The 18946-nt window shown below is 42.0% G+C and overlaps 1 protein-coding gene across 10 annotated transcripts in view; it reads left to right on the forward strand.

Annotated features, from left to right (window-relative positions):
• The window catches only part of nfixa (nuclear factor I/Xa), a 107822-nt gene that overhangs the window by 23516 nt on the left and 65360 nt on the right, over positions 1 to 18946 (forward strand). For 8 of the 10 annotated variants that reach the window (XM_078280953.1, XM_078281003.1, XM_078281010.1 and 5 more), the window contains one exon: positions 11488 to 12019. In XM_078280953.1, the coding sequence (XP_078137079.1) occupies positions 11488 to 12019 (532 nt within the window). Of the gene's footprint in view, positions 1 to 9915; positions 10649 to 11487; positions 12020 to 18322; positions 18680 to 18946 lie in introns of those variants that run through there. The other 2 variants (XM_078281019.1, XM_078280979.1) reach the window with 2 other exon arrangements.

Genomic DNA, 18946 nt, shown 5'->3' on the forward strand with positions numbered 1-18946 from the left:
TCTACTTAAGAAATAACAGTGGCTTTTGTGTATTACATTTGCACTTTTTCTGATAATGTTAAAAAAAGTTAAATACATACGCTTCACTGTTATAAATCCAACACTAACCTAATTTGAAACTTGGATCGGTGATACAACACTTTTTTTGTTCCCACCTCCTTTTCCTCTCCCATGCCTGTTTGTGAGGTGCCTTTTTAATTGAGGTAGGTTTTCTCCATTTTATGTCCCCTCTGAGGACATGTACTTATGGCTGTCTGCCTGTGGTACTGTGGTGCTCCTGAGGTCTGTGCGAGGTGGTAGTTTAGGCTGGGGAAGTCAGCGAGCTTGGTCACAGAGGAGATAACTGCACACACACTCTCCCAGAGGCGCCCGTCTGCATCATGTGTCTGCCTGTCTTCCCCTTGCTTTGTTGGAAGATACATCTTTAAAAAAGGAACGCACTGGTTTGAGAGGATAAAAGTTTCAAAATGATTTAGTCGTTGTGTGTGCGTGCACGTGTCCTTGTGTGTTTATGTGTGTCTGTGTGTGGTTGTGAGGGCTCTTTGTTTCTCGCCTTGCATGTGTTTGTGTGTGCCCTCTGTTTCTTCCGGCCTGGCGTGGTGCTTGCCCTAGAGGGGAATGCCACTCAAAATGGGCAGAGCGACCTTTAACCCTCACACTGCCAGCTCAGAGTAAGGCCTAACTCGCAGCCATATCAAGAGCCTGTCTCGCTTTAACCCAAACTCTGTCAAGCGTAGCAGAGATTAAGACCCGGCACTCAGGAAGCCATTTGGAACAGACACCTTTTAACCCTAATGGGATCAGAGTCGCGTAGGAAGCCACTTGGAGCAGCCACCCACTCTTAACCCCTAACACTACCAACTCAGCGCAGACAAGGCAGAGTGCACAGGCAAAGGCCCAGCTCATATCATGCCACAGGGAGCGGGCACCGTTTAACCCTCGCAGCGCCAACTCAGCACAGGCCAAACTCCAGCTCTCATGATAAGCAGAATTAAATCCGCAAGCTTCGGTGTTCCTGATAGGGAGCTCGCTGATGCGGAAATATGATGCTAATGTAAGAGGGTTGGTTGCCCATCTACAAAGTAGCATGCCACAAACATTTGCAGTGTTCTAATTGTAAATGACAAAATTGTGGTCAGCAGGCTAAGACGTTCTGTTCTTTTTCATATCTAGCACTTGCTTTTATTTGTTTGGGGTTTTAGTAAGTCCCAGAATACAACTTAACACACTCTAACTGATTTTTTATTTAGCGTGGAGCTATATGGAGATTGAATGACTTTTGTGATTTGACATGATTCAAAATAGCATAATAAAAAAACACAACATCCAAGAGTAATTTGGTACATTAAACCTCTGTCAATATTCCTGTTGTGTCCCCATAAATGTCACCTTTTTAGGAACTAAGAAAACAGCCATGTTCGCAGCTTGACAACCATAGAGTTATGAGTTGTAACAATAGGTCTTAAAAGGGTTTCATAAAGCCAAGTGTTGTAGAATCTCATCTCATGGTTAATAGTTCTTCAATCAGCAAGATTTGAATCAGTAGTGTTTCACCCACCGCTCATGAATTAGCTTTGTGCTGCAATGTTAATTTGGAACAATCCATATCCTGCCGTATTTGTGAGAATATATTAAAAAGAATTGGCTGTTGTTAAAGCATGTAAATGTTTAAACCACTGCAATGCTAGTATTTCTTTCTTGTGTGAAAGGAGAGTGTTTGTGCGCTCCACTAACGCCCTGCTCAATAATCAAGGAAGCAAACAATCACACAAAATAGGGAACAAATTCACAGTTAAACGTGCCAACTGGCTTCTTGCAAATTATACATTTAACACTGAACACTGACAGATGATATACAAACTGAAGCAGATAAGTAAAAAGTATAATTTATAGACAAGCTACTTTCCCTTTAAGGGAAGTACCAGGGCACAAGTGGCTGAGTGTCTGTGTGAGAGAGACAGAGAAAAAGAGATAGAAGAAGAAGAAGAAGAAGAAGAAGAAGAAGAAGAGAGAAAGAGAGGGTGAAGGGAGTTTCTGCACTTGCCTGTCTGGCAATGGCCGAGGAATGAGGGCACAAGTTTGAGTCTGGGTGAGTCAAGAGAGTGTGAGAGAGAGAGAGGCAGCGAGAAAAGGAGGGGAGAGGGAGTTCCACCGTGAAAGAAGTGAGGGGGAGTGGAGCGAGAGATGCTGGATAGCCATCGAGATAGAGAGAGCATAGGCAACTGGGAGAGGGAAGTGCAACAACAATATGGAGTACAGGAAAGGGAAAAGGTGTTCTAGAGAGAGAGAGAGAGAGAGAGAGAGAGAGAGACTGATTGCAGAGTAAGAGGTGAAAGAAATAAAAGAAAGAGTAGGCGATGGTGGTGGTGGGGGCACAGATTGAATGTGTGAGTTGGGCAAGTGGTGAAGCATTTGCATAAAGGGTGAGGGCACTCTGCCCGGCTTTGGGGAGAGGTTGGCATCTCGCCTTGCCGACTGGCAGAACGAGGACCAGGGAGGAATAAAAGAATGAGGGGGAGCAAAAGAGTGCGAGAGAAAGTCTCTCAATAGTGCATCGCTTGTGTGAGGAGAAGCTGGCCTTGGCTGCTGTTAGAGCAGGGCATGGAAGGGAGGGGATATCGGGTTTCATTATCTGCTTGATTCCTGCTGTATTTGCTAACCATGAGGTTCAAAGCCCTCTCTGGAGCTGTAGGCAGGGCATGGTAGCCGGTGTGTGCCGCTGGCATGTGCCGACTGGAACACTGTAGGTGTGTGCAGCATGCGCTTCAGTTAGGAGTGAGACAGAAAGTGTGAGACAGACGCTCTCCTTCCCTGTATAATTGAAGCAGAAAGCTGACACACACACACACGCACACACACACACACACACACACACACACACACACACACACACACACAGCCTACTTGACCTGATCAGGAATGGCCGCCCTTGTCGAGGAGAAACACTGTACTCTCACTTTTACTGCAATGTCCTGTCGGAAAATGCCACCCCAACAGTACGTGTGTGTGTGTGTGTGTTTGAGTCTGTTTATGTGTGTGTATGTATTTGTCATGGTGACGCTACAGAATCCTCTGTAATGTAAACACACATATGGCACATATGCAGTAGTCTATATGTATTCACTTAGCATACATGTAATCCTATACTGCCCCATCTAGCTGCAGCCCCATGTTGAAATGGTTTTATTAAATCATTGTTTGCAACATGCAATGCCAGAATCTCCTAATTTAGTTTGAAATCTATAATTTTGCACAGTTTTATTTATACCACGATAACATCATCCTCTAAGAGAAACATTCTTTCTAATTGACGGCACTGTTATCAAGATTAACATTCAGTTTAGCATTAAAAAACAGTGAATGTTTCACATGTACATGTGGTGTGTGCAGTGTATACATTTTGAATTTTTTTCACCAAATCTAAGCCAAAAACCTGCAAATTAATTCAACCGATGATCATCACAAAATGTATTTTTAAGTCGTCCAAATTGAATTCAGTTCCCCAAATATTTTTAGACTATAAATTGGGAATATAACTCACTTGTGGGGTTAAAGTTATGTTTATAATTAACTGTATAGAATGAAATTCATGCAGATGGGCCAGAGTCATAAAAAAACCCACACAAACTTTAAGAAAATCCTGGCTGAATACATTTTGGATACTAAAAAGAATCCCTTGATCTTATCTATGATGTGGTTACATTTTAGGCGGAAACAGTCTGCCTAGACAAATCCATCGCACAAATGTGAAAGCATATTTAAGTAGACTATAATATTACCCAGGTCTGTCATGTCAGAAGCCCCAGTTTGCTATCAGTCCTTGTGTCTCTGGAGCTGTTTAAAGCTTGCTCGCTCTGTCTTTCCCTCTCAGCCTCATGCCACAAATGGCTTCCAGACTTTCACACATAGTAATGCTTCAGTGTGTAAACAGGCGTAATTACAAACGATGCGCACACGACACACTTTTAACATCAATCTGTGCCGATGGGAGAAAGAGAGCAGAAAAATGGGAAGTTTTTTCCTCTTCCAGGGAGTAGATGAATGGATAAAAAGGTTTTGAGCTGAATGGAAAAATAGAAGAACTGGCAGTGATGAGAAGTTAAGAAGGACATTTTAAGAAGAATAGTGTGGGCCTGTGCATGTGTGTGGGCTTGAAAAGAGAATAAGTGAATGAAAGAGGAAGAAAAAAAGGACACTTATTTTTTTCTGTCTCATGAGAGTTTCCAAGGAAATAGTAATTTACGTCAACTTGTCCGTAATTATTTTATATCCCAGAGGATTGTGAGGTTACTAACCCATCACCTCTTAATGGCAGGCTGTTACTCACCACTAGTCAGGCCTGCACACCTCATTTGTCCTGCACTCCTGTAATAAAAATATGGAAACTTTGCTCAACCCAAAAGCAACTTTTTTCTCTTCTACTTCCTTTTTCTTTTTAATACAGAATGGACAGAAATAGCATTATGCCTGTACTACTGCAAATAAATGTTTTATGTAAAGTTTAGACTAAATAAAAAAAAAACAGCTCAAGAAACTTTAACCAAATTATTCCAGACCATCTCGAGTGGTCAACACGCACGCACACACACACACACACACACACACACACACACAGAAAATAGCTCAGATATCTCAAGTCTTTCCTTTACATCACCAGTACTCCTGCAGTACTTGTCAATATGCAATTTCACACAGCAGATGTCAAAGTTAAATTCCTGTCGTGACACGTCCTAACACGCTGTAACCTTCATCAGCGTTGTGTGTGTGTGTGTATGTGTGTGTGTGTTTGTGTGTTGTGTGTGTGTGTGTTTGTGTGTGTGTGTTGTGTGTGTGTGTGTTTGTGTGTGTGTGTTGTGTGTGTGTGTGTGTTTGTGTGTGTGTCCTAGCCTTATCTTACAGGATCGTCCTGTGTAAAGTTAACAAAAGACTTGTGTGTAAGACAAATATAATTTCATCAGAAAAATTTGACCTTCAGTTACTTCCTTGTAGCATTTAAAAAAAATTAAGTTTAGCCATTCTCTTTATAATTCGTTTTTACGAAGAAATGTTGCTAAAATAAAATGATGAAAAAGATGAAGATGAAAAGGCTAATATGTCCCGGTGTTTCCTATTCTTCCAGCAAATATATGGTTGAATTAATTTATTATTAGAAAATATTTGATAAATGTAATAGAATTTATATTTATGAACATGTATTTACAAGGACAATTTGAAATGATTATGCCTAAATGTTCTCAATTTTCATATTAAGTTTAAGTTTGATCAAATGTATGAGTTAGAATTTCAAATGAATATAATCCCTTTGTTTAAAAACACATTTCAAATAGATTTGCAGGGTATTGGTATTAATTCACTGTTGTTATTGTTTATATGTTTTAAAATGTATCCTAAGTTTTGTCTGTAAGAAATCAATTTTTTTTAAACCAACTAGTTTTAACCACCATCTTTATGGAATTTAGATGAATTAGGTCATGTTGGTGGCTATAATATCAATAGGAAATATGAATGGGGTGCTTTTATTATTATAATTAAAAGGAGACCGGTTGTAAGGCTATATTATGAGGCTGGACTGTATTTTCTATTCTGTTTTGATTTATTACTTCTACTCTATTTATTTTTAAATTCCATTTCGTCTTTTGTTGGAAACAGAATTTAACAGTAAAAAGGAATAAAAAATAAATAAGTGACCTTTATGTTGTTAATATAGCCTAATGCCAAATGCCTGAAATCTGTCAGCAGCCCAGTGAGATCACATTTAATGCCTGTTGACTCCCAACCAAGGCGTCCTCACACTGCAGGATGTGGCATCAAATGAAAGTGTGACCGGATCTTTATTTCCACGTGTCCTATGCAGATGTCCGCCCTTTGGCATTCATTTGCATATCTAAGATTAATACCATAAATTCGTCTCAGGTAATTGCTTTTTAGAGCTGTTGACAACATTGTGAGAAACAGGCCCGAGTTACCGTTGTTCAAATTATTTGTATGCAAAAATAGCCAACAGACACGAACTAAAAGTCCCCTTTTTATTTGCACAAAGGTGTCTTTCTAAACGTAAAAAACGTTAAATAGGCTACATTAAATACGCCTGTAGTAGTTTATGTGGGTACAGTTATATACTGTATAATTGCGTTTGTGCAAAAGTAACACGTCTTTACTCTGGCGAATGTTTGTCTTCACTGAGGTCATACACTGTTTTTACTTAGCCTGTTATTTCTACTACGACACATCATCCAACAACTTTTATTTCCATTTCGACTTTTAGTATTACTTGTGTGACCCTTTGTGTTTAACGTAGGCCGCACGAAACTGAAGCTGAGAGCCAGAGGTGACCGCTAGCAAAGCTCAAGTTCAGTTTTCTGTCCATGGGGAAGAGGAGCATTAGATTCATTTGAACATATTTGGTATTAAGAGCCGTTGTAGGCCTACTATCAAGAACGAGCCATAGGCCTATTGTGTGTTTTATTTTAACAAGCGTTAAATACAATGTGTTACTTACAAACAGACGGACGGACGGAGGTCAACCACGCCGTCCGTTCAGGTTAACAGGCGGAGGAAAAAACAGCCGTTAAAACTAACGTTACACCGGTGTTGGGGAGATTATAATTGACCAGTGACCGAGGTAAGTTTCTTTTTTTTCAAGTGAATATTCATTTTTAAATTGTTTAACAAACGTAGAGACGCACGGTGCAGGCCGTTTGAGGCTAAAAGACCTGCAGCCACGCAGAGGGGTTTTGGTGTGTCCCGATAGGACCTGCCTTGTGCTTTAAACCTGGATTTGGTGCCATTTTACTTATTCATTTTTATGCCTCAATTAATGTGTTTTAGCTGTAGGAGATTTAGGATATTCTTACAAGCCAGCCTTGCATACATGACAAAAGGTGTAATGGGTGAATTTTCACCAAGCACTGTTTTTTAATCTGTTTTGTTGTTTAATATCATCAAAATCTTCAATACAACAATTTCAAATGTTATGGGTTTTCTTTGTCTTGTGTTTTTGGCAGTTGCTGCTGCTCCATGCTTGGCCTTGTTAATAAAACCAGAGGTGGTTTTCATGTCTCTCCTGCACTCTGAGTTGTACCCTGATAGGGCAGGAGGGGAGATTGTTTTGCCCAGCCTGGCGAACAAAGGTCGTCGTTTTCTAAAAGACAGAGCATGGCATGCAGAGATAAGATGAGCTCTCGCTCAAATTATTGCAGAGCAGATACCTAAAGAGTCCAGTGGCCAAGGCCCGACAACCTGCCACCCTTCGTTCTGCCCCAAAGAACTCTGGGCAAATAGGAGAAACCCTCTCTAATAAGCCAAAGGAAATGTGGGTTTGAAAATGTCAAAAAAGAAATGGACACATTAAATAGTAGGGTGCCACACAATCTTTTCTTGGCCAAAATCGTAAAAGATCTTCACTTAACTGCAAATTGTGCACAGACCTCCAATGCCTGTGTTGTGCTGTTGTGTATAATTTTGTATTTGGTCCAATTTATGATCATAATACGCCTGGCAATGGATTTAACTAAGTGATTTTAAAAAGAGGGGATTTTTTTGAAGGATTACATATTTCATACAAATACTATTGCTTAATAATATGGATTTATTTGTTGTCTTATAATAGGTTTCTGTCAGTTTTGTTATCCTCTTTTTGTTATTTAAAGATTTAAGAAGAGTTATTTTACTGATTGTACTGCAGGGCTGAAACTACAAAAGAAAATGTGTTGCTATAGTTTGAATGGACAAAAGGGGAGGTTTGGATTTCCCTGATAGTAATCTTGGTTATTATCGTTTTGCCTGTCAGTGATGGTGTGATGATATTACAGGAAGTGACTGCAATACTTGGCACATATCACTCCTTTTCTTTTTGTGCGGCCCATTCATCAAAAAGTCTAGATCCTTTCAGTCCCTTCATCCCTTTTCAAAAAAGCAACAAGCACACCTTTGTCATTATTCTTAAAAACAAAAACACACATCCTCTTCCCCTGTTCCTTTTGCCCATATATTTTTTTTCTTGCCTCCGCCATCTTCTCTCATTCCCATATTTTTCACGTGTTCAGTGTGGCTGTGTGAGGCAGGCGTATGTTAGCATGAACAATCGGCACCCAGCCCGGCACGGCCCGGTCCAGATGGGGTCTGCGCCCCCCCCCCAGCAGTAGCAGTGACGAGCCAGTCAGCCAGCCAGGCAGTCAGCTAGCCAGCTAGCTACCCACCCGGTTAGCCAACCAGTCATTCACCCAGCCAGTCATGTAGCCTTTGAGCCAACCTAACAGCCAGCTTGCCAGCCAGTCAGTGGACCAGCCAGTCATCCAGGCTGCGGCTCCTCTGTCAGACACTGACAGAGGGAGCAGGCCAGGCTAAATCTGATGGTCCTGGGAGCCAACCAGAGTACTCTGGCCTTTGTAGGGCGTTCACACAGACAGCCTGTCCCGTTGCACAGCAGGGGGCTTCAACCCACAATCAAATGGCTGGGCCCTCAACTTTGCCACATGACAAGTTAGCTTTTTGCGGCTGCCCATTGCAGAGATTCCAGTTTTCACAACGTCTTTATAATGAGCCCAATGGACTAATTTGGAAAGTATAAATGAGCAAATGTGTTTACTTTTTTGTAATTTGGAAGTATGACATTTACATGCACTTCTAACATATGTATTATGTTTCTGTATTTCATGCATACATTAGATTATATTGAATTGATCCTTGGTGAGAGCCTTTGTCTCTCAAATATTTCTCCCCAGCTTGTCCCTCTGAGGTCATGTGGGTCAGCCAATGAGAATGAGACAATGAGCTTGCCAGCGCAGCTATACAGCCCTGTGCTCCCTCACTTTCTGCTGCTGTTCAATCACAATCATGTGTCATTGTGTACTTCATAATGCAACACGATGAAAATATGGGCAATTTACCGGCTGCAGTAGGAAACTATAATTCTTTTCTCTTTTACAAAGACCAGCATATCTGAATCTGAAATCATTAGATTACGTTTTGTGAATAACAGGGAAGCGGTATAGCCTGTTATAGACAGTTTTATTATCCGCTTGCCTTGCCTTGTTAAACAGCTTAACACAGGCTACTTACATGAAGCTGTCCACCACAGCATTTATAGCCATCATTGTCCAATGAATCCTGTCTCTCACCCACAAATCAGATTGTTCGCTAATTTGGTAACAGAAACTTTTAATGTGTTTCTGTGTCTGCGCTGTTGGGGATTTTAAAGTGGAACTAACAAAAAAAGAGTAGAAGAGAAGGGGCCAGTTTGGATGTGAGAGTGCATTTTGAAACAGGAGAGCATGTTTTTGGATGGTATTTTTTGTTGGGGGGGTAACGGGCATTTTCTTCCTCCTCCTCTCTTTGTTTGTGTGGTAAATCCAGGAGCAGCTGCTGGTCTCAGGGTCTAGTGGGATTTTGGGCCTGTGTTTTCTCATGCCATCCCATGCCAGGGTGGTGTAACGCGAGCAGAGAGAGAGAGAGAGAGAGGGGGGTTGGTGGTGTTTCTGGAGGGTGGGGGTGGGGAGGTGCAGTTGGAGAGCGAGCTGGTTTGTTGGGATGGCTGTGACCACGCTAGTGACGAAGCCGATGAAGGGAGGTTGGAGGACGTAGGAGGGCTTTAGAAGGCGGGTGCTGTCTGGATTGGATGCATGTAAAATTAATATCCTCTGGACTTTGCCTTTGCAATAGATTGGAACTTGTCTATTTGGCTAATGACGTGCCTTCTGCCTGCACCACACACAGTCCCCCCCCCCCCTCCACTACCAGTTACCAACCATCATCCCCCCCCAGTCCCCCTCCCACCGCTTTGCTTCTCCCTCTGCCATCTCTCTCTTCCCTCCCTTTCAGCGATGGGAGCGTGCGTATTGGCTGGGCTGTTTGAGACTCTGTGCCAAATAGGTGGGCCCTGTGCATGTTGGCACAGACTCAGTCAATGGTTAGAGAAGGAAAGTGGAGAGGAAGAGAGAGACAGAGTTGGAGAGAAAGAGGGGGAAAAAAGAAGCTGCACTCGGGTTTGCCAGCGGTCGTGCACACTCTTCCAACATTGATTCGGTCCTCTTGTTTTTTTGTTTTTTTCTTCTTCTTCTTCTCCTCTGTCAGCACCCCCCTTGTCCAGCTCTCTCTCTCCCTTTTCGTGAGTCTTATGCAGATCCCACAGAATTGAACCAATAGCACGCGCCGCTTTGCCAAGCATTTTTTTTTTTTTTTTCGTCAAGATATTTTTTTCTACATCATTTTGTAGAACGAAGAAAGAGGCTTGTTTACGTTTTTGACAATTTTATCCTTTTTGCGGCAATATCTGTTTTGTTTTGTTCGTGCACGTCCAGCTCTTTTCGAGAGATTGCTGAACTTCTCCACACTCTCCTTCTGTTGTGCTCCTGAACAGCACCTCTCCTGCAGCTCCTGCTACAGTACCTCCTGTGTTCCTGTGCTGGTATTACACTGCGCCCCCTTGGCCTGTCTCCTCTTTCTCAGCTTTTTCCCCCCTGCTGCTTTTATTGGACAGTTTCTCAGCTTCTCTTTTTGCTTAATTTTTTCCCTTCAGTCTTTTGTTTTGTAATATACGCAGCAGCATTACTTCAGTGCCTTTTGATTCAACAATCCAGTTGTTGTCCTCGTGGTGCATTTTAAGTTTCTTTGCAATCGGCGGGTGAATTTATGATGAGAGAGCAAAATGGTAAATACCATGTTATTCTATTATTTATTTGATCTTCTTTTCATTCACGTTTTTTTTTTTTTTTTGATAGTGACTGCTATTTGCTAATTCCAAGTGGGACGCAGTTATGTTATTTATGGACAAATATTTTATGTTTAATTTTAATAATTATTATTTGGTTGTGAGTTCTCTTAAATTATTTTAGTGTTGTATGCATTAGTCATTTTATAAATTCTACACGTTTTTACTTTTTTTTTTTACAGATTTAGAAATAAGTAAAATAAATTTAAAATAATAAATAAAATAAATAAATAAATAATGTTTTTTTTAGAATGAATGTTTTCAAGAATTAATATTAAATGTTTTTGTTGTAGTTTTGTAATGGTAAATGCGAGTCCGACAATATTTGTATTTTATAACTAACACAAATATTATTTGAAGAAAATCTCACAGTAGATACTTAATTTCCCTTTCTCATCTTTTACCTCTCAGTCTTTCAGTATTGTGTTGTTCAGTGTTTTGTAAAGTGTCCTTCAACATGATGCGTTTGTGTTAGGTAGAGACTGTACAGTATCTCTCTCTCTCTCTCTCTCTCTCTCTCTCTCTCTCTCTCTCTCTCTCTCTCTCTCTCGGCACCTCTCGCTCATTCTCTCCCTCCGCTCACACAGAGCAGGCGCCGCTTCTCCATGCTGCGTGCCGGTGCTAACTGCCTCTCTTCTTTCTTCCCTTCCTCACCCCCACTCCCTCTCTCCCCATCCTTCTCTCCCCCATTCTCCCCCTCTCTCTCCACTGCCTCCTCCTGCTTCCCCCCCTCCTCCCTCTCCTCCTCCACCCTCCCCCCTTCCTCCTCCCTCATCCAGGATGAATTCCACCCCTTCATCGAGGCCCTGCTGCCCCATGTCCGCGCCTTCGCCTACACCTGGTTCAACCTGCAGGCCCGCAAGCGCAAATACTTCAAGAAGCACGAGAAGCGCATGTCCAAGGAGGAAGAGCGCGCAGTGAAGGATGAGCTGCTGGGGGAGAAGCCAGAGATCAAGCAGAAGTGGGCCTCACGCCTGCTGGCCAAGCTCCGCAAGGACATCCGGCCTGAGTTCCGTGAGGACTTTGTGCTCACCATCACGGGGAAAAAGCCCCCCTGCTGCGTGCTGTCCAACCCTGACCAGAAGGGCAAGATCCGTCGCATCGACTGCCTGCGCCAGGCCGACAAGGTGTGGCGGCTGGACCTGGTGATGGTCATCCTGTTCAAGGGCAGCCCCCTGGAGAGCACGGACGGCGAACGGCTGGTCAAGTCACCACAGTGCACCAACCCTGGCCTGTGTGTCCAGCCACACCACATCGGAGTGTCCGTCAAGGAGCTGGACCTCTACCTGGCCTACTTCGTCCACACGCCAGGTATGTGGACACTAGACACACATGCCCGTGTGCATGGGCATATAGATGTACAAACATTTACATAATCACAGATGTGCATACACAAAAACACACCCATAACAGAAACACTGCCATTTCTTGTATGACACATAATTAATTAAAAAGGGATTGACAGAAATTAAATACAGAAAGATAAACCAAGTTTCAGAAAACACACTTAAAAGGTGTTTAAAATGTAGGAAAGCATTTAGATTATAATTAAGCTTTCTAATATTATTATATAAAAATTGTGAATTTAGGAAAGTTCTTATTTAACAATATTCTTTTAAATAAATAATTAAAACATGTACCTCTGAGGAACGTAATGAATATACCTTCTTGCTTTTGTTTTCTTAGCAAAAGGCACATAGTTTTGCTTTTGTCTTTTTCGTATTTTCCTTCTTTTCTTGTGTTCCTTAGTGTTTGATTACATGATAACATAGTATCAACAGTGATAAAAAAGAGTGTGTGTGTGTGTGTGTGTGTGTGTGTGTGTGTGTGTGTGTGTGTGTGTGTGTGTGTGTGTGTGTGTGTCAAGGGCATTCAGTAAGCGTGCTCTGGCTGAATGCATTTGCGGCTTCATATGAGCATGTATTTTGTGTTTTTTATCGGAAGGAATTTTCATGCCTGTGTGTGTGTGTGTGTGTGTGTGTGTGTGTGTGTGTGTGTGTGTGTGTGTGAGTGTTTTTATGAGATGATCACCACAGTCAAATCGTGTTTTTGTGCGACGAGTGAGAGTCGCTGTTTAAAAGATTGTACTCAGTCTGTCGAAGTGTATGTGCCACGATAAGGCCATTGTAGCCAGGGACCGTCATTTGGCCACAGCCCAGAGTGTGTGTGTGTGTGTGTGTGTGTGTAGCCGCGAGTCTCCTGCTCTCAGGCCGCAGGCTGCTGCCACCTTCACCGTCTGCCTGAACGCTAGCACCACGTTGGACCTGGCTGCCAAACAAACACACACAAATTGCCAGTGCTCACAGACAGCCAGTACTATTGCAGCCACCTTCACACCCATACACACATACAAACACAGCTAAAAAAAGATACACACATTTAATTTAAAAAAAGAAAAACAACTCTGTCATCTTTGTAGCGCACTTTCACACATAAAGCCAAACACAGTTTTAGTCACGATTGCGTACACACACCCACACATCACGCGCACTAGGCCAAGGACTATCATAGATACCGTTTGATACAGCCAAACATTGTTGTATCTTAGCCACCATCACACTCGGCCAAACATCGCTGTAGCTTCCAGTGCGCATACTCTACACACACAGCCAAAACACTGGCTGTGTTATAGTTTTTTCCCCGTATTGCAAAAACCACACACACACACACACACACACACACACACACACACACACACACACACACACACACACACACACACACACACACAAACAAACACACACGAAACACATTTTACAGCCAAATCCTCCAAATACACACATTTGCTGGCTATATATACATACAAACACACGCTCATGACCTAATATTATCTCAGCTGGAATTTTCTGAAGATTTCAAACAGTGACTCAACCAGCTTCACACACATACGTATATATATATATATACATATATATATATATAAAAAACATATCCTAGGCAGAACTCTTATGGTAGCCGCTAACATAATTAAAGCCAAATGCTATCACAGCCATCCCTTAGTCTCTCTCTCTCTCTCTCTCTCTCTCTCTCTGACACACACAAAATCTTGGTCCAGGCCAAACACCTCACACGGCCTGAGCCAAACCCAGGCATCGGCTCCAGTTTGTTGGTCTGTCTGTGGCGGTGATAAACCATAGGTAGCGGGCAGTCCTGACGTTGACTGAGGAAATCTGTCTTACTATTTTAGTGACTTTTTTCTGATAAATGTACTCTCAATAATTTAATTTAAAATGTTTACTTATTTTGTTATTGGACAATAACTGAGACAGTGCTGCAAAAAAGAAAAGTGTTTTTATAATGACTTATGGTGGATTCTGGGTCAGTGAGTCGCATTTTGGGATTTAGAAAACATCTGCATAGCCTGTTTTTGCTCAGTTTATTAATACATGTACAGCACGGTTAAATGCTATTTGTCTTGTAAATTATACTCTCAAACTACACTAAATTATAGTATTATTCTTGTTTAATCTTAACTCAAGAAAGAATGTTTGTAAATTAAATAACCTAACACCTAATCTAGAAAGACGTTGCCTTACCCTTGTATTGGTTTTGGAATGGAAGTTATTATTAATGTGTTTGGTATTTTAATACATATAATTAAAGCAATTATATAGGTCTAAGTTTATTTAGACCTACAACATTTTCAAAAGTTATTGAGAGGGAAAAATTGTTCTATTATGCTGGATACACAAACTAAACCCTGGCTTTCCAGTGTGTCGCCGTGCACTCGTTGCTACAGTACTTTGGTTTACAGCAGTACAGTAAAACGCATTGCTGCCTTGAGTGGCTGCCCAGTGTGCTGCCCATTCATAAAATGTACTTACTGTGTGCTCTCTCTTATCTTATCTGGCTAACACGGTGTGCCTTGGTACTTTTACCTGCCTCCAGAACCCGTGCTCAGTTTAAGTCCTGGTTGGAGATACACTTTGGGGTCTACGGACAGAGAGAGAGACAAAAGGGCAACCAACTGTTAAACCTGTCATAAGGTCGCCGCTGTTACCACACTTGGCTCTCATTCACTTTTAAGTTGTAAATGCGTATTATGAGCAAACAGGCATGAAGGCCTGCATTCATCTGTCACATTTCCCCGTTTACAGTGATGAGCGGTTACATGTTTTGCCTTAGTCGCGCAATGAATGACAAGATGTGCTTATTGTTGTATTGTTTGGTTTGCGTTTTGTCGGTCTTTAGCATCTCTGTCTTCCTCGCTCCTCTTTGATCCCGTACACACTTTTGTTTTGTCTCGTCTCCTTCAACATCGCCATCATTGTTGCTCTCACAGAGGTAAAGCCTTGGCTGATCTCTTTTGTTTATATTGTGAGAGAGAGAGAGAGCGTTAGATAGAAGAGGCTGCGGTAGTGATTGTTCCGTTTGGCAGCGCCTGAGCCCCGTTGGTGTGGGAAGAAGAGAAAGACGTCTTGTGTTTTGTTTATGAGAGAGTGGCAAAAGCTGCCACAGGGAATCTCTGGGCTTGCCGTCAGGCTTTCTCAGGCTGTTCTCCAGCCAGCCTTTGAGATCCTCTCTGTTACGGAGCATAACACACTGCCGCCGTAACAGATCATATCACGCTGCCACAATACACAACCATCTCACTCTGTTTTTCAGGCAACTCACATAAAGGGCAACAAACCAGACAGAGCAATGTGCCTTTAAACATTGTAACTGAAATACTGTCGGAGGAGAGGGGAAGAGGTTGTGGTGCAGTACAGTACAGTGAGTAGGTCATTAGTTTTATTTTATTGAGTGTGATTGACTGGTATATAATGGAGATAGTGGTCTGGAAGAGCCACAGGTCTGCCAGAGCACCACACACTGGCAGGGTCCCTTTGATGAACTTATGAATGGAGTGTGTTGGATAGGCTTAGTTCACAGTACTAGCTCACTTCTGTTAGTGTGACTACTGCATTGGTGGGTCCACTTGTACACCGCCTGAGGAGATAGCATTTAGCTGCCTCTCATAGTGTTCAGTGGACTATTTGATTTATAATCTTTGTGCTGTTTAAGCTTAAACTCAGCACATTTATGATTTATTCAAGGTTGGAAAAATAGAAGATTAAAAAAAGATCCCATTTGTGAGGTCCAAAGTTAGCTCAGTGCATTTAGTCATATTTTGGACCTCATTCTTACTGCTTTCTTTTTTCTCTCGCTTTTCTTTCTTTTGTAGGCAGTAAGTGTGATCATGAAAAGATGTTTCAAATGTGTTTCCAATCAAAAGTTCAGTACAGGAAATTTGCAGTCACTCTGAGGGAGGTGTGAAATGTGCTCGCCGTGCCATTTCTGCCATGACCGCTCCACGCTCCACGCTCCACGGTGCCAGATCCCGCCTCCCTCCTGCTATAGCAATAGTCATGCCTTGGACGGAGCTGTGAGAAAGCCCAGAGAAACCCTAGCGCTACGGCCAGCCCACCGGCCAACTTACTGACCACAGGAAGGATTCACAAATAAAAAAAACACTTTTGTTCATCACTGAGGAAAACTCCCGGATTTATTGGATTTATTGGGTGGAAAGAACAGAAATGTGGGAGAAAGATGCGGGGGGGGGGGAAATAGGAGAAGGATAGTGAAACAGAGAAAAAGAGAGGCATCCTGACAGTCATGGCTGACATGATGAATGGCTTGCAACGTGTTAAAGTTAACAGGATACTCCACTGCTCAATACTGAGCCACACTGCTCTGTGGCTCAGTATTTATTTATTTTTTGTCCTGTGAAAATAATCTGTTCTTAATTACTTCCTGGATCTCTTCTCTGGCTCCCATGACATCACAAGGGTTGAGTGGACTGTTCTTGTGTGTAAGTGTTTTTGTTTTTGTCTGTCTGTCTGTGTGTGTGTGTGCGCGCGCATCTTAGGCTGACCCTCAGCAGTGAAGTAAGCATTGAGTTTTGATTAAATGAAATCTCGACACCGAGGGAGTTGGTCAGGTCTGAGGCTTTTGTGTTGTGTTTGGTGGGAACAGGGCCCACGCCGGCTAAGAAAAGCTCTCCACATGCAGAGCGGCTTTGGCATTAGTAAATGTTCGCTGATGGGTCTTGTTTAGCCGGGGCCGCGTCTTCTTTTGCACGCCTCCTGTCTTCCTGTCTGGCGACCGGGGCACCTCGAGGTGGCTACATATCAAATCTGAAGGGTTAAGATAGAGGGAGAACCCCGTCACATTAGAGAGACAGAGTGAGAAGAGAGTCTTCTCACATTATTCTTGGCTTCGGAAAAAAAGTCTGTGTATTTGGATAGCTAATGGTATCTGGCTAGCCAAAGCCCTGTTGTGTGCTCAGTCGCTCCAAAACATGCACACACACACACAGACGCAAGGCTAACATTGGGGTGTCACAGATATACATAGATCGGTCCAAAACCGCAGGGTCTGCATTTATCTCATGAGACCATGATGACACAAGCAGACTCGAGGGAAAATTTAAAAAAATAAAATGCATGAGAAAGACGAGTCAAAGACAATGTTGTTATGTTTGGTCTCCCCTTAAATTGACCAGTAAAAACTGGCATGCTCTGTGATACGGTGCCTTTGTCCTAGAAACAGCTCCCTGCTTTTTTGGTTTTTACATAACGATCATAAGCCTCAGTTTCTTTGGCTGTGTCTGACTCGGGGGGAAGTAAAACCCCTGAAAATTTCTGGTTTACCCGCATCTGTTTCCTTTTGTGTGAAGAGTTTTCGCGTTGGGAGATGTGAGGTAAACAGATTATTCCAGTGAAATCGGGAGGCCATCATCATGGTGGAACAGACAAATGAGGCAGTTTGTGCTATTTGGCTCTGTTATCAGTTTTTCTCTGATCCTCTTTCTTTTTGAATGAACTCCGCTGTCAGATTTTTCCCGTTTCTCCTCAGGTAAAGCACTCCATCGTAAATGCCACACAGTTAGAAATGCAGAAGAATTGACATAGATATTCTTCAGCTTTGTATTCTGAACTTCTTCAGGATGAAAGACAGAAATCTTATTTTAGTGTCAAATTAAGTAGGCTACTGCACATGGTTTCTTCATTACTAATGGTGTACACCCTTTTTTCCTTTACAGCTACCTTGTTTGTGTAGTAATTTATATTTCCACAAAACGTTACATTTATCAGTGTCAGGTATAAAGTTTCCAAATGTTTTTTTTTTAAATCTATAATTAGGCCCAGATATGTGTTAAAATGTATGTGTCAAAAATACATTATGTTAATCAAAATACATTTATCTTTATTATTTCAAAAATGATAATAATCTCATAAATTATTATTTGGTTTGAATGGTATTTATATAAATGCTTAGCAGTTTCTAATTTTGTCTAAAGGAAAAAAAGGGCGTTTTCACACACTGCTGAACCCAGTCTAATACCTACTGTTAAGATTTAATTACACATTAAAACACATTAACGATTGTCAAATAAAAATGAGTGTAAGCTAAGCACGCAATGGTAAAAACTGCATTCTTTACTTGAGCTGAGTGGGCTTTCTTTTTTTTTTTCTTTTTTTTTTTACAGTTTTTATTTGGAAATAACCTAGAGAGCAAAAAAACAGGAGAAAGGAGGTGAAGAAAAGGAAAGAAAGGGGTTATTGAGGAAAAACAGAGAGTCAGAAGCAGCGAGGGGGAGGTATTGTCTGTATTAATACTGTGTCTTCCCAGTGCCGGGTCTCTTTTCAGGCTTTTGTAGCGGCGCCAACCATGAAATGTGTCTGTCCCCAAAAACCATATACCCACTCAGGAGGGTTTCCCGACCTCAGAGAGACAGAGAGGAGGAGGAGGAGGAGGAGCAGCAGGAGAAAGATTGCAGTGGCCAATGCTCACTGTCAGCCAGGGAACATGCCTTATTCACCGGGCTGCACTCACAGCGAGGCCCTGGCATCGGCTGCTAAGTCTGGCTAACAACGCTCTTCGGCACCACACAGCCATAGTCATGCTAAAATGAGAGTCACAATACTGTGTTTTAAATCCAAAGCACCATTACTTTTCGTTTTTATTCAGTTTTTTCCCATGGAGTTATTTTTCCTGCAATAAGTGACTTTGCTGAGTTTCTGTTGATGAATAAAAAGTCAGTACTGATTTAGAAATTAACAACCTCTATTTCATTTTATTTTGCACATGTGGGTTGAAGAATAAAGAAATAATTATGTGGGCGAGTGTAACGCTGATGATCAGAAAGTGAGGAGGAGTTGTGAGTTGTGGCGTCGGCCGTTTTTGGCACGATGCTATCTCTGTATGGAAGACGCCAAATTTTCATACACAGTCTCTGCCAACCTCCTCCCTCTG

Source organism: Sander vitreus, chromosome 2 (genome assembly GCF_031162955.1).
Source record: "Sander vitreus isolate 19-12246 chromosome 2, sanVit1, whole genome shotgun sequence".
Taxonomy (NCBI): Eukaryota; Metazoa; Chordata; class Actinopteri; order Perciformes; family Percidae; genus Sander; species Sander vitreus.